The sequence below is a fragment of the Musa acuminata genome, chromosome BXJ1-6 (assembly GCF_036884655.1).
Source record: "Musa acuminata AAA Group cultivar baxijiao chromosome BXJ1-6, Cavendish_Baxijiao_AAA, whole genome shotgun sequence".
In the NCBI taxonomy this organism is placed as follows: domain Eukaryota; kingdom Viridiplantae; phylum Streptophyta; class Magnoliopsida; order Zingiberales; family Musaceae; genus Musa; species Musa acuminata.
The window spans coordinates 39,567,275-39,589,123 of record NC_088332.1 but is presented as its reverse complement, the minus strand read 5'-3'; the positions used below and the strand labels follow the sequence as shown (position 1 = coordinate 39,589,123).

The 21,849-nt window shown below is 38.2% G+C and overlaps 2 protein-coding genes and 1 long non-coding RNA gene across 18 annotated transcripts; 2 read left to right on the top strand and 1 right to left on the bottom strand.

Moving 5' to 3' along the window:
• Positions 1-2,315: 2,315 nt before the first annotated feature.
• On the bottom strand, positions 2,316-7,287 carry LOC135676936 (uncharacterized). Of its 10 annotated transcripts, none has more exons than XR_010514478.1 (4): positions 6,836-7,287; positions 5,824-6,728; positions 2,519-2,854; positions 2,316-2,376 (listed from the first exon to the last, which is right to left on the bottom strand). It is a non-coding gene; the product is annotated as an uncharacterized LOC135676936 (long non-coding RNA). The 10 variants fall into 10 exon arrangements; XR_010514481.1 differs by having other exon boundaries at positions 2,316-2,617; positions 2,686-2,854; XR_010514482.1 differs by having other exon boundaries at positions 2,316-2,617; positions 2,710-2,854.
• Positions 7,288-9,176: 1,889 nt separating this feature from the next.
• LOC103989246 (zinc finger CCCH domain-containing protein ZFN-like) lies at positions 9,177-17,276 on the top strand. Of its 7 annotated transcripts, none has more exons than XM_065188669.1 (8): positions 9,177-9,510; positions 10,356-10,513; positions 11,442-11,504; positions 12,910-13,029; positions 13,206-13,502; positions 14,306-14,372; positions 14,436-14,617; positions 16,759-17,276. In XM_065188669.1, exons 2-8 carry the CDS (start codon positions 10,361-10,363, stop codon positions 17,041-17,043), a joined length of 1,167 nt encoding a protein of 388 aa, XP_065044741.1. In that variant the 5' UTR covers positions 9,177-9,510; positions 10,356-10,360; the 3' UTR covers positions 17,044-17,276. The 7 variants fall into 7 exon arrangements, with proteins under 7 accessions (XP_065044741.1, XP_018683780.2, XP_018683781.2 ...); XM_018828236.2 differs by having other exon boundaries at positions 9,179-9,510; positions 14,300-14,372; XM_018828235.2 differs by having other exon boundaries at positions 9,178-9,510; positions 14,306-14,617.
• A 335-nt stretch (positions 17,277-17,611) lies between these two features.
• On the top strand, positions 17,612-20,651 carry LOC103989820 (PLASMODESMATA CALLOSE-BINDING PROTEIN 3-like). The gene is made up of 3 exons (XM_009408765.3): positions 17,612-18,051; positions 18,395-18,428; positions 20,074-20,651. The coding sequence occupies exons 1-3, from the start codon at positions 17,745-17,747 to the stop codon at positions 20,306-20,308; spliced, it is 576 nt and encodes a 191-aa protein (XP_009407040.2). The 5' UTR covers positions 17,612-17,744; the 3' UTR covers positions 20,309-20,651.
• Positions 20,652-21,849: the final 1,198 nt, after the last annotated feature.

Below are 21,849 nucleotides of genomic sequence, written 5' to 3'. Positions count from 1 at the left end.
CCTTCTAGTTATGCTCCTCCGTATTATATATTTCCACTATATCCCATGAAAAATTATAGTTTTATACCTTAAAAATTAAAATTTTTAGATTTATGTCATCAATAATAAAACTAATTAATTAAATTTATTTTAACTAAATGTTTTGATTGGATTTGATTATGATTGTATTTTAATTGCTTGATTGGATATAGACTGGATCAATCGTTTTGATTGAATTTGAAAAATAAATCAATTTTGATCAATTTTTTTTATTTTGATAAACTTTAAATTCTAATTGATTTAATTGGGTTGATGTTTAGCCCAATTTTGGGCTTGCCCAATTAAATAAGGTTGATTGTCTAATTTAGAGTTTTGAGAAGATCTTAAAACTTATTGATATCGTAACTAATAATCTTGTAAAATAAGCACAACTGATAATTTTGAGAAGATCTCAAAGGAATTTTTTTTTATTTTTTATTATTATGTAATATATCTACAAAAATAAAATTATGATATATGAATCAAAAACACTTCTCATTATTTTCAAAATAACATTTATAAGAAATGATACGATACGAAGAGTTAAGATAAATGATTAAAATAATATTTGAGAACTCGTCGAATAACTTAATAACTATAAAAAAAACTCGTTGCCCAAAAAATAATATCGAATGATATATTAGTCAAATTTATTGTACAAGATTTTACGAAAAAAAAATATTTATCATAACAAGATTTTTTTGATTTTTAAATAAACTCATTAAGAATCATCATAACATTAATGACTTACTATGATTTTAAGTTACATGATATAAATGTAAAAATAAATTTTTTGAATAAAAATCTACGTTTATATAGATTAACCTAAATGATTCACAGAGAAAATGTAAGAAATATAAATTTAGTATACAAATTTAGGAAATTTATTTATGATATTAAACACATCTTGACAATGATATATAAATTTTCATGAACCTTTGCTCTCCCCTTTGTTCATAATTCATTGTTCAATAGGATCCTATGAACAAAAAAAAAAAAAAAGAAGATAAGTTTAGTTTTTCCTCCCCTTTGTTCATAATTCATCAAAGAAAGAAGATAAATTTAATTTTTCTTGTACATCGATATCACTATAATTTTTTGATCCGACGACGATATATCTACAAATATCATAAAATTTTTATAACAGTATTAAAAGATATATGTCATATATTTCACATATCGTTGTTTGATTTTAATTTTTTTTATATTCAATTTTTTATATAATATTTGATCTATTGAATAATTTTTAATATTATGATATGTCTACATATCACATAAATTTTTTTATATTTATAAATGTTCCTTTGACAGGCTTATTTTTGTATTTTAGGGATTTGATTCCTACACCTTTTAATTAATAATCAAGATAAACCTCTGTTACCGACACCTGAGCGCCACTGTTTCCACCTCACCATCTCGTCGCCCGCTTGAGCCGGGTTTAAAAAAGTGCGCGCTTAACATCAACCCTCCACGTGGGTCCCATCGCCGACGTGACGTCGCGTGCCTGACATTGCGGCACATGCCTTTGATACGGGACGCCGAGAGTGGAGTTAGGTGAACAACCGTCTGATGGAAAACTACTTTCACATTCGGTTCAGAGAGGATCTCTTTTTCGTTAAGAATTCCTCGTGAATTCCTCAGCGGCGAATTAACAACTTATGGACACTATCTATTCAATCTCTCGTGTGAGTTTCCTTTTGTGTGAATTCCCCACCGGCGAATTAACATCTTGTGAATCCACAACTTCTTCCTATGGCCACAACTTGGGTGAATTCCTTTCTATTACGTTTAAAATTTTCTATTTTTGCAATTATGACACGTCTTCTTCCTATGGCCAGCGGGCAAGTGTAAGGCAGCCATCTCCAAGATGGCCGGCTTAAGTTTTCGAGAAAGATAAAGAAAAATAATAATAATAATTTGAACAAATTTAATTGTTGACCATCTTATCTAAGTTATGATAAAAGTGTTGATCACTTATTCAATCTAATATTTTTGGACCATTTTATGCTTTATTTTTTACAAACATCAAATAAAATCTATTGTCAACTAAACTGACTAATACCTTTATATTTTCAGTCATTAGATACGCTCAAGGGCATGTGATAAGTCTCATACCTTGAGGCAGCCGCTATTTACCACAAAAGAAATATTGGCAGTTGCATAGGACCATCAGGTAATGAGATTGCTTGAATCATTACCAGATTCCTGCAACTGAAGAGGGGTTTCCACAAGCAACACATGGTTGATGCTTGAACGTGATATCACAAGAAATATTGGCGCACCCAATATGCTCATGAAACAGAAAATAGTACCCCAATTCTCGTACTTTCGTTGCTCCATTGCCATTTTTTTGTCAAGCTGGTGTTCAAAGCATGTACTTTTAGGACAAGTATCACACATCAATATACTTAGGGGGGAAAAGAAATCTGGAACGAAAAGTACGAGAATTTGATAAAAAGAGAGATTTGGAAGTCAAAAAGGTAGGAGAAATAATTGTTACCATAAGAAGAACGAGTTGCAATGGTGAGAACTGAAATATTCCTCCGCGTAGGTCAATCAGAGGAAGCACCTACTATTCAAATGCTAACTGCTAAGAAACCTGCAAAGATTGCAGTCAGCGGAAGTTTAACGAACTGCTAAATACCAAAAGCACTTTTTTTTTTTTACTCTGCGGAAGTTTCTGGAACCGACGTGGAATTCTAATGCCTTCTCCGCTTCTACATTCGAATATCACATTCCACAAAACATTACAAAGAATTCCTTGACCTTTTGGACCTTGTCTCGGAAATCATACGCTACAAATTAAATATGCTCCTTGAACATCCATGATTTATATCTGCAGTAGTGTGGAAATAAACAACAAATTATTATTCTGGCTTCATGTCACCATAAAATATACACATCTTGAGCTACAGGCAGCAACTTAACCGGACTCCAGTAAAAAAAATATTATAGATTGTGAAAATGTCAAAGAATGTTTAAATGAATCCTTCTACATCTATTACTCGAGTTCCAAAAAAGTTGCAATAATTATTATTGGTTTCTTATATGGAGCACAAATAGGAAAGATCCTAAAAGATATATTAACAGCCTACAATAATAAACAATGTACATGAGCACAATAATTGGTCAAAGAAGTTTGGTAGATTTTGAAGTTGGATTAGACCTTATTTTTTAAATCATATGGGGAGATAATGTTCATTTCCTAAATTACATTTACTTTAGAAAGTTATATTTGGGGTTTTATTCAAGTCCTAAATTGATTAGCAGTTCTATTTTTTAGTTAAATGACGATGCAAAAAGTCAAAATTATCTTCAAGGTTTAATTGTGGTCGTAAATTGATTAGGAGTCCAGACTAGTGATGCACTAAGACTATTGTCTCAAATAGTTTAAGTCATTTATAAGTGTTTGGTCATCCACAGATAGATCTCTAGGGAACTATGAACTCATAATAGATTATCAATATAATTGGTGTATGGCAAGATAAGCTTCCTTCTTGCACATTCTTGTTCTATTAATTGTCTCCCCAACCAGTCCAGGGAATGCAGTTTTTCTAGGGTACCCTATGTTTCTTTTTGTAGTTATGTTTTTAAAAATACTATGGATCTGCTTTACAAATTGATCCATAACCTGGAAGATCTATGAGTATGTGAAGTATTTTCCAACTAATATTTTAGACACTTTGGATACATTGAACATTAAATAGCAAGGCTTTTTTTTTTGCTGAAACTCTTTCAAGCCTCTGAGTAGTGATGCTACTTGATTATCAAAAACTCAATGTCTGGTACATGTAGACATTTGATTTAATATGTGGTTCATAGTTCATTGATGATGTCTAGAGACAATTGCATAAAATTAAGGCTTGCATACTTTGCAAAAGATATGCACTGTAAAGTATTATTGTTATGTGATGATACCATAAAGAGAGAGTGGGTCAACAGTGAAAATATTTTAGTACCAGAGAGCAAAAATTGTTGTTTTCTTGGCACAACAGCGTGTCATTATTGTTCTATAACGACCCAATGCCCTAATGTATCGATTCACATACCCTATAATTAGTTTATTTATATGTCAACACCCTGGGCACAGATCAATATGACGCTTGGGCACAGTGCTTTCTGATTCATGCCAATGGGCTAAGGAGAACAAAACTGATATCTATGCCAGGGACATTGCAATTAAAACTTAGTATCATTGTCAGTGGATGCCAAATGGCCCAGGTGATGACCACCTGGGGGTAGACTATACAGAAAGACAGGACAGTCTGGTGGGTGCCTATCCTAAAACTTTTTTAGGAAACAATTAACTGGTAGATGAATATATTCTAAAACATGGTTCATTTTTTTCGAGGTAATGACAATGTGGTTTTGAACAACCCTTAAAAATTTAGCAAAGAATGCCATGGTATTGCGCAATAAAGATTGTTATGCGCATTTACGCAAAACAACTATGATTCTGCCAAACAAGTCCAAGTTTCCCTCAAGAAAGCAATATCTAGCCAAATGGGACCAATTTACACAAGTATAGCTTTTCCGATGCTAAGATATCAATCAAAGATCTGCTCCTGCTCGATTCCAACCTAGATCAGCCATTCCAAATTGAGATAAATAGACTAAAATAACTTTGATCTTCTTAGATAAATTTGATCTCATCCTACCAATAATATAATAATTTATTCCTCGTAAGAGTTACCATCACATCTCCAGAAAATAAAATAAGCGCTCCATCTAACAACATTTCCTTTACCATAGAGATATACTTCACAATCATACAAAACATAATTGTTGTTCTTCATTCTAACCATGCTGCTCTTATTTATTTTTTCACCAACCCATTTCAGTATCCAGTATACTACTATCTTTTACTTCATATGCACATACATATCTCCTTTTACATTATCTATCTAATAGCTATTATAATTTGATAAAAAATTGAGAATACAAATGCATATTTAATAGTTTTTCCTTCTATTTTGTAGCTGAGTTTTGTAATATGGCTTACGCCAAGTGCTGACAATTGGCCTGAACAAAACTGACCAACAACTTAATAAAAGAATAAAAGAAAGCCCAAAAAGCATTCCTTTCATTTAGATAAGGAAAAATGCAAAAATACCAAGGGTGAAATTCTTCGATGAAACTAAGGGACAAGATTGTCTTCTTTCTTTTCTATAATATAATTGTCAAAGGCATTAAAACAAATCTCACCCAGATTTTAAAAGAGACCAAAAGAATCAGTGGATTGATTGCTTGAATCCTTAACAATCATATATGTTCTTTAAGAACACCAAGGTAGCTATCTCATAACTTCTTACCCTAATCCTTCTTAATAGATATATTTGTTTTCTCTTCTTAACAAAAGCAAGCTACAAGGTACACTCGCTAACATGTATTAAGAGTCAATTAACATTATTATATTAGTTTCTAGACAAGAATGTCATCTCAAAAATTCGTTAATCAAATTCCTAACATCCACCAAATGACTCATTTTGATGTTTTCACCAATAAAAGGTTTCTTATATACCAAGCCTTAGTCACGATATAGATAGATAAACCCAAGAAGAAGTACAATGTCATAATGGTAACTCATGCATTTGAAGCTCCTGTGCTTGATATTAGAAATTGGAACCTATATTTACCGAAAAATGTAAAAAGAAGTCATTCGTAGCGTGTTTCCTATACATGCTGTGGAAAAGTGTATTAGTCAAATTAAAATGGACAAGAACCAACAATCCATAATCTTAGGAAACTTCCAAGATGAAATTCGACTAAAAGTAATGCAACAAATGAAGACAGATAAAAAAATACCTACACCAATGCTAGGTAGATCTTTTGCACTGGTTGGAAAGATTGGTTCTTCAACAGCTTCCCTTCAAGTTCAACAAAGATGTGATACTTATCTTCAGACCTATAAGAGAATACATACAAGCGAACAAAAACATGGATGGATCTTGTTTTCCTCATGAAATAACTCGATATAAGACTGGAATCTTGTGATTTGAACAGTTTGAAACTGGATCATATGTCCCTACGACAATTAGCATCAACATAGGTAATTGAAAAAAAGATCTGTTCCTATACTCTGGAGAAGAATGGACATTCCCATCATGGTCCTCCAATTTCTGAAAAGATTCAGGCACCAGTTCACAAAGGTATATTTATGCACAGATAGTGTTAATTCTTTCTTCAAGAAATCCTTCAGAAGGAACAGGAGTATCCTTCACAACATATAATACAAGATATCATTTCTCAGTTCCAACGATCTTGTATATCTGTACTATCACTAACATGACTGAGGTCGAAGGAGGTAAACAAAAACAAGCACTAAATTACCAGCATGTAAAGTAACATAAGATTCAACAGACATCAGCAAGGAGATATCACCACGAATAGTTTGCAGTATTTAGCTAGCTTAGGCATACCTTAGCTTTAGACGCTAACATAAGTAAATTAATGGAGAAACATCATGGATTGGAGCGAACAACTGAATTAACGAATGAAGCGTGAGGCAAACAAAACGTACCCAATCAGATGTAACGCTTCATCTGACAAAGAAAAAGAGAAGGATGCCTGGTGATGCGAACCAGGTTGACAACAAGAAGGAGCACGCTAGTACAGGACCATGGAAGCCGGCATGGGCCGCGGACCGGCGTGCTCTCTCTCGTTGTCAACCAGTCGCGCTCATGCAAAAGCGCCAACAAGCAATCCCATGCCTGCCAAGCCCATACCAACATCATAAACATCAGCAGAATCCACATACTTTCCATCTTCTAGATGCGATCACCGTAAATCTTTAGAAAAAGGAAGAAAGAAAACTTACAAACCGCGGTTTGAGGACATAGACTTCTCCGAGATCCATCAGCTCCAACCAGGTAGATTCGTATAAAGAACCAATTCTACCAAAAACCAAAGCAGAAGAACCAAACAGGAAGAGGAGGTGAAGAAATCTGAGATCAAAGACTAAGAACGACAGACGAGTGTTCGATCCACATCCTAATTCCCCAAAGATCTACTCCTACACACGGTGAGATCAAGCAAACGAGTTGACAGAACAAAACACTTACTGGATCGGAAGCCAATAAACTTCCAGATCTCAACCATTCCAACGAAGAATGGGTGGTTTGATCGAAACCAACAGCGAAGCTAAAGAGAGAGACCTGATATAGCGATCGAGACAGAGAGGGGCGAAGTTTCGGGAAGCGAACAAGCACAGAACAGTGGCGAACGATTTTGAGCCATTTGCCCATGACCACGTCTTATCCTAAAGGATCCCATCGGAGCATAAATAAGCCCGCTGTGGGAAATAAAACGAAATTATTTGTGCGGGAAAAATTGAGGTGGATATATACGAATTTTTCAGGGGAAAACGACAATACAACAGCGGCGGAACCGTTCTATTCCTCATTGCCGGTACGGCCCCCCCGTCCCCAAACCGTCCTCTTCGTCGACACCGCCGAGACTTCGCTCCCGGCGTTACCCCTCAAAGACCCCCTTGCTAACAGGTGGACCCCGCGACGTTTAGGAGCGGGTACGACAGCGGGTAGTCGGTGGTCACGTGATTGGGATCTGGGTCTCCCACGCCGATGGTGAGGTGTCGAGGGACTAGGACGCGGCACCGTACCTGGCCAACCAGCTGTCGAAACGTGTACCAAAGGGTCCTCGTTTGACAGTGATGTCCCTGCTTATGTTGGCAATTCGCGATAACGCCACCACGTCGCCCTATGTACTCCCACCCTCGCCAGGTGAAACAGATTGGGATTTTTGTCCTCCCCCTTTTTCTCGTCGGAGCGACGCGACATGTGTCGTCCTTCGTCGTATCGGAAATCATGATGCAGCATACGCTGCCCTTTCAAACTCCCACGAAGGAAACGTTGGAGTCGAGATGGGCTTAAATCACTGTTAAGGTTGACCGAATCATCCGTGAAACTTTTCTGGGTGAGGTCACACGATTTATTTTGTGGGTGAACCCCCTCCTGTCGATATTGTTGGGCTTCCAAGACCCATCGTCACGCAGCCATTCAGTATACAGCGCGGCCCATCTCTCAGTACAAAGCATGCTTACACGTCCCTGCGCTTCGGAGCCATCGCTATGCAACTCCGGACCATCAACGTCACACAACAGACAAAACCCGAGCCACACGGCGGGACCGAGCCAAACCCCAAAACAGATCACACACAAAACGCTATCGAGAACCCAACTGAGGTCCCCCCGAACCATCGCGCACCGGTCGGTTCACCCACCGACGCACCCACCGCCCCTTATGGCGTTACGCCACTGGGACCCGGGCCCTGGGCCCCGTTTCTGCATCTATAAAGGGCCGCGCATGGTTGGTGGCGACGTGGATGGCTGGGTTACGGATCCCGTAAAAACGGCGGAGAAAAGTGCACCAAAGAGTCCACCGACTCGTGCCCGAACCCACACGTGGCGCTCCCACGCCCGTTCTTTCGGCTGTGAACCCATACCTCCCCTCCGCGGGACCACTTTGCGTGACCCACTTTCCCGTGTGGATCTCTCGCAGAATTAGTCCTGTGAGCATCCTCCATCTCACCGTTCATATGGATCAAGATAATGCGAACGGTGATTATGCCGATGACCACAGGAATAGTCGTGCCGAAGAGCGCACCGGTGGGCCGTCACCCTTTAGTGGCGCTGCGGACCGGTCACCGGTCATTCCTCCCGCTTTCCCTCCCGGTTCTCTTGCTCACGCACCCCACCGACCCCACTTCCCCGGCTTTGTTCCGCTCCCTCGCGGACCGTACTTAACCCAAATCGTCCTCGTCTCTACATTCTCATATTACCGTCGATATGTTTTATCGGACGGATCGTATCATTGCTTATCAAGGATATTAATTCTCCGCAGATCATTGTAATGGAGCTTACGTCACATAATGACGCGTTATGGGACCGGTGGAATTACTTGTAATTAATTTGACTGTTAAATTGTCACATGTAACCATGCGCGCAGGTACATCCGCTCTCAGTCACACGCTGCATTGATTCAGCGGTTCTGATCATTTGCCTGGGAAAAATAGACGGACAGATGGATACATGCGATGGGAGGAGCTGTGATGGGAGCAGCGTCGGTGGTTACGGTTTACTTCGCGGGTCCGTTAAGTTGATTGCTTTCGCCCGTTGGATCGCGCGGGGGGTGAAAAGAGAAAGAAAGGGGGGAATCGGATGGCTGGTTCTTATTCATCTCGTCTGTGGAGTGTAGAGCGCTCCCCCTTGTCCTCCTTCACCTCTTCGGCCTCTCGAATTTGCTTACGCTTTGGAGCCCCCTTTTCGGTCTCATCCTCGGCGATTTCTGTAGTCGCCGATGCCGGTGCCGGAGTTTGAGGTGTGTCGGCGTTGGGAATGAGAGCTCCGGCAGCGAGGGTCCGATGATGACGGTGGCCGATGGAGTACGAGGGGGGCCGGGCCGAAGTTGCGGAGCTCCGCCAGGGTCGTAACAGAGGGGCCATCGTCGCTGTCGTCGCATCCGGCTATTGATGAAGGTTTGGGCTAGGGTTTCTTTCTTCTTGGGTCACTGTAGCAATTCTGCCACTAGTCGTACGTTTGTGTCGTTTTAAAGAGCTATGTGAAAGCTAGGATTTTAATCGTGGATATGGAAATCCCGTTCTGATCCTTTGGAGTTTCTTGCTTTTCCCTTTAGAAATTTCGTTTCGCGAGAGGGTTGGTGAAGTGAAACGTTGGAGTTTCTTGCTCTCCCCATTAGAAATTTCGTTTCGCGAGAGGATTCGTGAAGTGAATCGTTGTTAGGTTTAAATTTTGAACATTTTGATTTCACCACATAGGAAAGCTTTTTCTAATGAGAAGTTGCTCTGTTTGATCGAGGCTACTCCTATTTGATGACTTATGCTGCTTCCATTTTGGCTTTTATATTCAAAATATAGATATATGTGCATATGATTTTGAATTTATGCGATAGGATCATCCTGACGTTTATTTGAAATCTATAGCTTATTGTTATGTTCCTGTTTTATGTTGACGGTCTGGCGACTCAGAGTACTGGCATCCGTAAAAACTAGCCTTTTCTTTTTAATAGCGTACATATTGCTTGACCATGGTATTGGGAGTCAATTAATTGATGAAAGTTGGAAATGCCAGGTTTATCTATGCCATCGAGGTGACACTTTTTTCCTCGAGTATTATTGTTTTTGTCTTATCTCTGACAACTGTTCTATTGTAGGAATCGTAATGATTTCAGCTCTGTTGTTTTTCTCTATATTTGTCCATTGTGCAGCTTTCTACTGTCAGCAATTTTTTCCTCATCTTATCTTCTGAGCTGCTATCAAGCGTTGGAAGGCTCTAAAATCTGGCACCTTTTATAACGTGGCAGGAACAATGTGGAAAAGGAACTGGAGAGGAAGTGACTCAATGGAATCTGGTCCCTATCCTGAACGGCCAGGGGAGCCAGATTGTGCTTATTACATCAGGACCGGCCTTTGTAGATTCGGGATGACTTGCAAATTTAATCATCCTCCAAACAGGATGCTGGTAATGGAAGTGCCCATGAGATGATCTCTATTGGATTCTGCAATTTGATATGGAAGCATAATTATTCTTCCATTTCAACTGCTCGTTCGTTTCCCAAGAATAGCATTAAGTTGATAGATAAACTTACTTGTTACTTTAAAGTAAAAAATTGGGATAGGCTGTACGTAATTTGATGTCTTCTGTTTACCACTGAAGTTTTCTAGTTTTGAATTCTTAAGATGCTTGTGCTTTTGGGTTACATTTAATGGCATTTATGCCCCAATAGAAGTATGACTTTTTGTTAGTAATTAGATGCCCTTATTATATAAAGCATGCTATATAAATAACTTCTACTCTATTTAGAAATTCTATTTTAAGTGAGGCTGTATTTATTTAAAATAGTTCCTTTGCTTAAGAGTTGTTACAAAATTTAGGCTAGCTCATGTGATTTGGATACCAGTTTATACCTAATTTCCTTTGGTATCTGCTGCACTTTCTAAGCGGTTTAGTTGTAATGATATATACAGTTTAGCTTTTGATCCTTCTTGTTGTATGAGATCTACTGACCAGATAAATCTGTCTTTAGAAAGATTTTCCCTTTTTCAACTTTAACCTAGATGCAATCTACCTTGGTATATTTACTTTTACTTTGAGAAGATACAATAGTTCCTTTTTGATGCACCTAGCTATGCATGTTTGTCATCTACCTATTTTTTTGTCTACTTTGAAACTTGGACTTCTTACTCGTGGAAGAGTTGCTGCATCCATCTGCGTGTTTCATGATTTGCATTAGGCAATTATTGTTTTAGCTAATCACAGTTCCCTGAAATACTTATTTTCTCCATTTTTTTGCTTCATTTTCTGTTAAAACTGCTTTTACATGTTTCTGGATGCCCCTAAATAGAGTTCGCAGACTTGATGATTTTTATTAGGTCATGTCAAATCTCAGGCTGTTGCTGCTACAAGTATCAGAGGAGGGTATCCTGAACGAGTAGGCCAACCTGAATGTCAGGTGATTCTTTGTTTATCACATTAAGAGATTTTATATTTCTTTTTGCACCTTTATGCATTTTACTGCATCCAGTGTAAGTGAAGTTGTAATGCCAAAAAGCAATGATTGGTGTCAGGTTGTATTGTTTTCTTTGTTGATCTTGATAACTAATATGAAACGGGTTCCTACTTTGATTGGGTTTCATGTATTTAATTTCCGAAGAAAATAACTATGGACAATATATTGAAATGTCTGTACATTTTCACCTGTACTTGACATATTTTTGCATTGTCTTGTTCTTGAAAGCTGCTCAATTCTAAAATGTTCATCTGGATACCTTGTTTCTTGTTTTTCTTATGAGGTATTCACCACAAAGTTTCTTTATGTTCATCTCACTGCCTATTATTGGTTGCCATTTGGAGTCAGTCACTTGTATCTTTTATTCGGACAGTTAGTTCTATGGTCAACACCTTTAGGTAATGAGGGTCATTTGCATCTTCTTGCTATACAGACCAACTCTACTTTGTGTTGGGGAGGGAGAGAAGAATTTCAAAACCAAAAGAAAACATTCAAAGATCAACAATCAAAAGCATACAAAAAAGCCGACGCATAAGATAAACGTGTTTCAGCAAATCCCTGCCTACATCCATAGAGAAAACCAAATTCTTTACTATGTGAGATCAATCACAAGACCTTGAGTTATCCCTAACCAGGCATAGATTTCCTTGTAGATCCTCTCACATAAACCGTGAAGAATTTGCACCATTTTCTCACCTTCTCTAAAAACCATAGGGAGTATCCTCTCTAGATACCCTAAAGAGAAACCTAGGAGTACCAAAAATATTCTTCACATCTTGCTCTTCCGCACAAAAATCTAGAGATACATGAGATATTTATAGAAAAACCAAATCATAATTATGTTTCTTTCCCTCATGAGAACTCCTTGTTGTATTAGGATTACTTATCCCACTGGGACACTAGCTCCAGGATTCTAAATAAAATACTTGACAATGCCAACACCTAAAGCATAGATTTGGATTGCAAATATCTGCAAGTCACATAAAAAGGAACATAGGTAATTTTGTTCTGGTCAGTGTTGAGGGAACAACAGTTAACAAACTTATTATATTGAGAAACAAGTGAACAGCCTGCATCTTATCATCTCTTCACTGGAAACAATTATTCTTGTTTGGATTTTTTAGTTGTCTTACCTTCTGCTATCCTTGTTTTGTTGTCTGCTATTATATTTGTGTTTTTAGAAGGTTTTCTCATTTTCTTTTTGAATGAAGTTATGGATTAATGAACTGATCTTCTCTCTTACAAGGAAAATTACTGTCTTAATAAGAAGGAAATTTTAGTTTCTTTTGTTGTTCCATCATCTGCTAGCCTAGTGTCTCTATAACACTTACTTTCTATACATTTTCAGTACTACTTGAAAACAGGAACATGCAAATTTGGAGCTACATGCAAGTTCCACCACCCTAGGGAGAAGGCTGGAATTTCTGAACAAGTTCAATTAAATATCTTAGGCTACCCGCTACGACCGGTTTGTGCTTGCTCTGCGTGTTTTTTTTTTCTCTGATATGGCAGGATTTGTTAGTATCAAGTAGTGCTGATGATTAAATGACTAAATATACATCATATATTTGCCTATTTTTGCCTTTTCAACTTCCTTTTTGTTAATTGGACAAATTCCTGACAGTTAACAATTTTGTATCATAGAATGAGAAGGAATGTGCATATTATTTAAGAACCGGTGAGTGTAAGTTCGGGAGTACATGTAAATTTCACCATCCACAGCCATCTAATGCGGTACTTGCTCTACATGGATCTCCTGTTTATCCTTCTGCACATTCTCCGACAACCCCCAGTCAGCAAACTTATCCAGCGGAGATGACAAACTGGACCTTATCGAGGTCTTCTTTCATTCCAAGCCCTCAATGGCAAGCTTCTTCAAGTTATGCTCAGTTAATTCTTCCTCAGGGTGTGGTCCAAGTTCCTGGTTGGACTTCTTACTCTGTAAGTTATGTTAATTGTTAAATGTTTCTTTTTTGCTTCTATTGACTTTCAGTCATAATAGTTCAAGCATTATATCTTTTTCTGATTATTTTCTGTGGATTCTAATATGCAACTTGAACACTTTGTTTTCTTTCAAATTTATTGTGGTTTTGAATTTTCTTTTATGAATTTCCCATGTATGTAAAGAAACTAGACATGGAGAAGCTCATTGAACATACTTTAGTAGTTAATTCTTTCTTGGGTACAAAAAGTTATGCAGTTTCATAATAGATATGTACTTATGTCATCTTATTCTTGTGTTCAAGTAGGATCATTTACAACCATTAAGCTTTTTCATAAGACTTTTTCTTTAAACTATGCAAGAGAAGTATAAAACCAATAAATGCTAAGCATATCTGAGACACCAGTCTCCTGATAAGATATATCCACTGCATCTAGCTCTATCCTTGTTTGGTTCTCTGTGTCCTGTTCCCCTGGAACACAATATTCAAGTTCACATACTTTTGCTACTACTTTAAAATGAGGTACTTGGAATTAGTAGAAGAAATTGATTATGAGATGAGGTACACGGAATTAATAGAAGAAATTGTTTATCATACTAAGTCATTTTGCTGATTTTAGCTCTAACTAGTTTGGGATATGTCATAATTGCTACTTGTGCTTGGCAGAACGTGGGACTTACTTGCATTCTCACATATTCATCTTAGATATTCTGATTTATTTGGCATCTTGCATGAGAGAGCTGTATATTTGGCACTTTGCATTCCCATCATGATCACTAATTGATAGACTTGCAGGGACAGCTGGGATCATCACCAGAGAGTCAGCAAACAATAGGGACTGCTCAGTTTTATAGTGCCCCGCAGCAAGGTGAGACAAGTACTGGAGCTCATGGGAAATTTCCGTCTTATCGACCAGGTCCTGTTCCTGTAGGCATGTATGCAGTCCCCAGAGAGAACATATTTCCTGAGAGGCCTGGTCAACCTGAATGCCAGTTCTACATGAAGACTGGAGACTGTAAGTTTGGTGCAGTCTGCAAGTTTCATCATCCTAGGGAGAGACTAGTTCCAGTTCCAAATTGTGTGCTAAGTCCATTGGGCCTCCCACTACGTCCAGTAAGTTATTCATCCAATCTACCTTTTTTCCATACTCCTTCAGTGAACAGTCTATCATGTTTAGGATCAGTTTTGCACCTTACACTGCTTGCCGTCCCTTTCCATTGAATTTAGTTTTCTGGTATAAGTGGTTTTGTTTGAGATATTAACATATTTGTAGGAATTATTAGTTTTTTTATGTATTGAAGGATATAGCGTCTAGCTGTAAATGATAAAGCATTTTTTTATTATATCTAAGGGGATGATTATGTTAAGAAATCACCTTTTTAGCATATTATCATGTGTGATCCATCAATCACCAGAAGCTTTTGTGAGTACTTATGGATATTTGAGAGAATTCCTGGATAAAACACTTCCTAAGAAGACACCTAATTTCCACCTAAAACACAATGACAAACAATCTAATACATTATTCATCTAAAACAAGTTGATTTTGGATTATTTTTTATGGCTCTGAGGGGTTCATCAGAAGATAAAGAGTAGGGTTTTGGTGAACTAGATGAATTGTTAAAACTTTATTGCGATCTCTTGGATGCATTGGCCTTCCTAAGTTATAACCTCTTCCGCAGCATAGAAGAACTTAATTTACTTTTTTAAGATGCATCAGATCAACTATTTAACAGGTTTTGAGATCGTATGCTAACTAGTCTACTAAGGAGTATATTAACTGTGCTTTCTAATTTAGATGTAGCATGCTATTTGACGGATCTTTTAGGCAACTAATTGATGTCATGTTAAGATCACTCCAATATGACCTCAGTATCAAGGGTTGGATTCATGGTAACAATATTTGATATAAGTACCTCGACAATATGGAGACAGTCTCATGGAAACAAACTCCATGTCACAAAGAGAGAAAGAAACGATGCTAACTTTATCAGGAGAAAGATATTTAGGCACACCAACAAGATGGTTTTTGAAGCTAGATTAAACATGTTATGGAGTTACTACTAATTTTAGACATGATATATTATGTTATGTCTGCAAGGTTAGTTAGTCAATATTTATACTAAGGGTTGTGCTTCTACCAAATATTTCTTTATGGCCTAGAAGAAGATGAGAACTCTATAACATGATACTTAAATGTGAGTTCCTGCTAGAAATCTCACCTTTTTTTTTGTATGTATACAATAACTAGTTTTGATTAAACTGACCTCTACCTGGCACACTACATGATTTAAACACACATGCATACAACAAAATCCCATCACCTTGGCAATTGGATACTTATGCTTTTGCAGGTAGATCATTCTTAAATTAGAGATCATAGAGGCAACTCTAGACTTGTTCAAAGGAAAACATAGTTACCTCGAGAATCCTCTTTCCCTTTGTCTGGAAACATTCATCTTAGATGCAACGATGAGTTTAAACTTTCAATAATTGGATCTAGAATTCTTTGGAAAATTAACATGTGAAGTAAAATGAACAATAAATAATTCACTATCCTGTCATCTGTCAATGTTGCTTTCACCCTTATATATTTCTTTCGACTAATGGATGGGTGAACTTTTGATGAATGCAATATGTAGATGCATGATAAATACTTAACCGGTTTTCATTTTAATCCCTTCTTCATATACATATATTAGCCCTACAAAAATAATTGCCAAAGTCCTTTCCTTTAGCAAACTTAAGTCATTAACAACAAGGTTTGTTAATATTTCTTTCTCACCTACAACCATGCTCCCTAAGATTAGTGGGGAGGAACTGATGCTCTCTTTTTTGTTTTATATTTTTTGAAATTCAACTCCAAAACATTCACTTGGAATGAGATTTCATCCCTCTTTCTGCTAAAAAGAAATTATGGATCTCTCACTAAATTTTTCGCTTGATTTATCACTATTATATTATATTGAGAGATGGAAGGCATAATTTTTAGTTGTTGAGATTTCGAGCAGGCTCAGTGGAGTATAAGATCAAGTTTCTGAGTAGTAGTTGTATTAGTTAGCAATGAACTTAAATATTGGATTTTAGGAAATAATATACATATATGAAGAATACAAATCATTTCTATGTAAATACTCAGTGTTCCACTTCGTATTTCTTGGAAGGACAGTTTTGCTTCATGTTATATTATTCATTTTTGTCCTTTTTATGAAATAACCAAGAACTCTAAGATTTTTCTTTATAATATCGAACAGGGAGAGCCATTGTGTGATTTTTATTATCGCTATGGAATCTGCAAATTTGGTCCAAGCTGCAAATATGACCATCCCATTAGGACTTACACATATGGCCTTTCGGCATCCTCCATGGCCGAAGTTCCAACTGCTTGGCATCTATCGAGCATTTTGCCGGAGCCTTCTGTTTTGACATTGCCATTGGAAACTGCTGCAAATGGCAGCTCAGGAGTGTCCAGACGAATATCACTGTCAGAATCTCAGCATGCAACTGCTGGTGATGAAAATGATGACGAAGAATCATAGCAATTACTGTTCAAGCATCGGAGGATTCTTTACCCTCAGGAAGAGGAAGCTCTCCATGGTATCCAGCTTCCATTCCTGGAGATGTACATTTTGTTGTCAGTAATATTTTACCACCCGAAGATGCATCTATTTTGTGGCAAACAAGAATTGCCTACTTAAATATGCTTCATCCAATAATTTTTGGTTATCTATCATGATGGGGAACATTTAATGCCCCTTACGTTGGATGTTCATTTGCTTCCTCTTGGTATGATCGACACTTGCCAGTTTTACGTGTTCAGAGCATCTCTATTTCCGTTGTTTCTCTCAAACAGTGGCTTCTTTTAATTTATTGACATTGAATTCCTTGATCTTTATTCCCCTCTTAATTTTGGCTTCTTTCAAACGCTACGTGGCCGTCGTGGGCCCACCTTTTGACCCATCCTGGTTTCGTGACAGGTAAAACTTGGGGAAGTAACTATTTGTCGTACGTATGCTGCCACCGCGCCCTTCAAAGCTGCGAAGAGGCTATGTTCACCGTCTGATTTTTAATGCACGAATCGGGAGGCATCATGAGCATCTGCGATCTCGAAAAAGAACCACGAGAAAAAGAACGCAAAGTGAAACGCTGTCTCTCTCGCTCTCTCGCCGAGTTCTTTCGTCAGTGATACTCTTCTCTCTTTTTGACGGAGGGGGTGAAGGGACGGGCGGTGAGGATAAGAATGGCGGGGGTGGTGGTATTGGTGGCGGCGACGGTGGTGGGGATGATAGGAGGGGCGAGGGGAACGCCGACGTGGTGCATAGCGCGGAACGGGGCGGGGGCGACGGCGCTGCAGGCGGCGCTGGACTACGCGTGTGGGTCCGGGCTGGCGGACTGTGCGCCGGTGCAGCCCAGTGGGATCTGCTACCTCCCCAACACGCTGCCCTCTCACGCCTCCTACGCCTTCAACAGCTACTACCAGCGCTCCAACGCCGCCCCCGGCGCCTGCGACTTCAGTGGCACCGCCACCGTCACCGTCACCGACCCCAGTCAGTGCTCTCTCTCGCCTCTCTCCTCTCTCCTCTCTCGTTCCTCGGTATAGCTTGGAATTTGTTTTGCACCGTCGGATCAGAGGTTGCACGAACATTGACGACCGAGGGGTATTAAGATCTGTGTCACAGCTGGAACGCAGTCTCTAGGTAACTTGATTAGTGGCTGTTTCGCGTGTGGCCGCACGCTGTGGTGATTTGTTCCCGCTCCCCAAATATAAACGCATTATATTTTCATTTCCTGTGATCGAGCATAGTTAATATGGACATTCAGGTAAATTGAAAGCAATATGGACATTTAGGTGATGATGATTAACTTGTTTGATCTCTTAATTTGCTTCAGGTTACGGGTCCTGCACATATCCTTCATCTGCAAGGTACGTGATGCTTGTTTTTTGATCCTGAAGCAATTGAATTCTGGTTGGAAGAAGATAAAGAATTATCTTAGATTTTATGCTATTTTTTTGTGTACACCATTGTAATTTACACAGCATTATTATGCCTGATTGCTAATCATATCCATGTTTCGAGAATGTTAAGCTTTATATATATGGACCTTCTTAAATTACATTTTGACATATGTTTATGTTCACACCCTCTCATGATTGTCTAATTTTCTTTTTGTCATGAGATTGCTTGAGCATCATTTTAGGATCGAATATGTTTATCAGTTCAACCATTCATCCTTGATCTATACTCAACAATTTTTTACAGAATCCAATATCTGAACCGAACTAAATCTGGAACTTTGAATATGAATCCTCATTTTTTATCCATGAGTTTGTCAAATTCGTATTCACGTCATAGCGAACCCTACGTAATAACACCTCCAATGTTATGTATGTGCGATAAAATCATTGTTTGATGCACCTTATGCTTAAAGACTTGGATTTGGTCATGTAGAGTAATAATTTTGCCTTGTTACAAAATGCTACTAGTCCCATTTTGATGTTATAGTGGACAACACTTGCTGTTCCAATCCTATGGACATAGCTGCATAGCGGGTTTTCGGCTGAAAATAGTTTTGCAAGGTTCTTGGGATGATAGGAGGACATGATATAATTGTCTGATTGATGTTCTAGGGTCAGGTCCATCGCCTACTGTTACACCTGGATTTGTGATTCAATTGTATTTCAAGGTCCTTAGATCATTGGATGATCTTTTAGATTTTCAGGGTAACTTCTGGAGGTGTAAGAGTAGTGTAAAGGAAAAACTTCTAGACTTATGAAGCCTCTTTCAGTAGCCGGGAAGGATAAATCGGAGAGGGATTGAATCACATGCTATTTGATTTAAGAAAACATAAATGTGAAAATCAATCATTTTAATCAAATCAGAACGCTGCATTGTCAAGCTATGTCCAAACACAAGTATCAGTCGACAACTTAGAAATGAGCAATATCACAATTTGACAAGAAGTCAGTAATCTAATTTATAGTGCTTTGACCTCTTCATTTTCCCTCTATATCTTGAAGTTAACACAACCATTTCGGATGCCAAACAACTAATACATGTCTGTGCTGTCAAGTCAACAAATGACAACCACTGCTTGAGTGCATTCTTGTCAATTTAATTTGGAGGAGAAAAGGGAGGTCGTGATCCAGGAGTCTGATCATGCTCGTTCCTTAGACGAATTTATGGTTTCAAAAGAAAACAAAGAACTTACTTTTACTTAAGATTGGACATCAGGGACTCTTTCCATGTAAGATCTGTATGCTTTCTACCTAAAACATAATAATAATGTAATTTCTCCATGTTGCAAAATCCACAAATGGCAGAGCCACTACTTCTTCTGAGTGCATTCTCCATCAATTAACTTCAGTTTAGGGGAAGAAAGGGAAAGTCATATGAACTAGGAGTCTGTGCTTGATGTTTATTATTTACATGAATGCATGGTTTCAAAAGAAAACAAAAAAATTTCTTTTAATCAATGTTTCACAAGCCCAAGTATGCTTTTCTCTTCCATTTGAAGCATCATCAGGATATAACCATATTGGCTTACAACTATGGGTTTCTGGATTGCAGCACAGCAGGAGGCTCAACAAGTACACCAAACACTAATACTCCCTCTAATTCACCAGTCACGACCTTTACCCCACCGACGGCACCCACCTTTAGCGGCACAGGTGGTGGTGTTGGTGGGCTGAGTCCTCCGGGGTTTGGTTCAACAGAGCCTAATTTCGATACATCTACAGCTTCTCCTCTGCGCCCCATTTTGTCGGTTGCCACCTGCCTTTGCTTCATACCACTGCTCTTCTGATCGATTAGTTCAGGCTTATTCTGGTTCACATTATTGTATCGGCCACAATTTTGTTCGAGAATTGGTGGCTCTGTGTGGCTGTTTTAAATTAAACCGAGTTGGTCTTGCAACCTTCAAAGGCTTGTAAGAAGAAAAAGAGATGGTGGGTGAAGGCACTGAATGTGGCATCTTGTCCTTCTTGGCTACAGAGGGATCTCACTGTGCTTCCTTTGCTTTTTTGCTTGTGATTTCGTCGGTTTTAGTCATGATAGCAAGATTAAAGCATGCACTTAGCTGCTTGTGAATGGGTGCTCATGCAGAATATTTTTATTTTGTACTGTATATGGAAGCATCATTTTATGTATGTGTGAAAGTCATGACCGTTTAATGCCGTCATGGGAGCAGTCTCCACCGTCCATGTAAGTTGATCATATGATGACCATCGATCTTAATCATACACGATATTAAGGTTGATCGTGATCTTCGTTTAATTTAAATGCTGATTGTAAGCATCATGTAATTTGTGAATGGGGTAATACCTTTTTTATCAAATATAAAATTTTCTTAATGGAAGAAGAAATTAATAGGAAAAAATATCAATTGAATTTTCAAATTAAGAATTCAAAATCTCATATAATAAATTTTACATATAAAATGCTAGTCAAATGTTTATTATTTTTTTAAATGGTAATTAATCGAGTTGATTAGTGATAGGGAGAGATCTAGCTCGATTTATTTGTTGTTTGATTTATGTTAGAAGTCCTTTGATTATGATAGAGAATGTTTTGGTATCATCCCCACGAATGTGCCTTTGATTATGATAGAGAATGTTTTGGTATCATCCTTGCAATCGGAATTAAAGTGGCATATTGGAGATGACATAATGCATATGTGCACTACGATCTCACGATGACATAGCAAACTTGGAAATGATGCACAATTATAACCATGCTACTCGAGATCATACAAAGGTGTCTCTGCGTGGTGCAGAATTAGAAAAGTCGACTTGTGCCATCTAGAGCAAATAAACCGGGGAAGTAGGTAATAGCCTTTTTACTCTCTACTCTCTCGTTTACATCGCTCATACTGCTATTTTCTTTCCCCTTCGTCTTTCTCTAACTTATATATTTGAAGGGTTGAGCTAGGAAGTCTTCGACGCAAACCTGTTGTGTAGGATCACTAGCGACCAAAAGATGACTATGCTGTCTAAAGGCGACCTCGTGGCCTAAGGATCACCCGTTCGTAAAGAGATGACTCCGCAACAGGGAATATCCCTATTCTTCTACCCGACATCTTCGTTTCTAAGCCATGACACCTTCGATGAGCCATCTCGCCTCTCATGTTGACTCATCAGTACCCTATATCAGTAAGGAGGAGATATCAAAAGAGACTTGCATCTTCGATAGTGAATCAATCCGATTGACTTACTAATGAACGATATTCGTGACTTATCAAGTCATATTTTAATTGTTCGGGCCCAATAGATGTAGCTGACAATGGAAGATTTTGTCATATTTTAATTGTTCGGGCCCAATAGATGTAGCTGACAATGGAAGATTTTG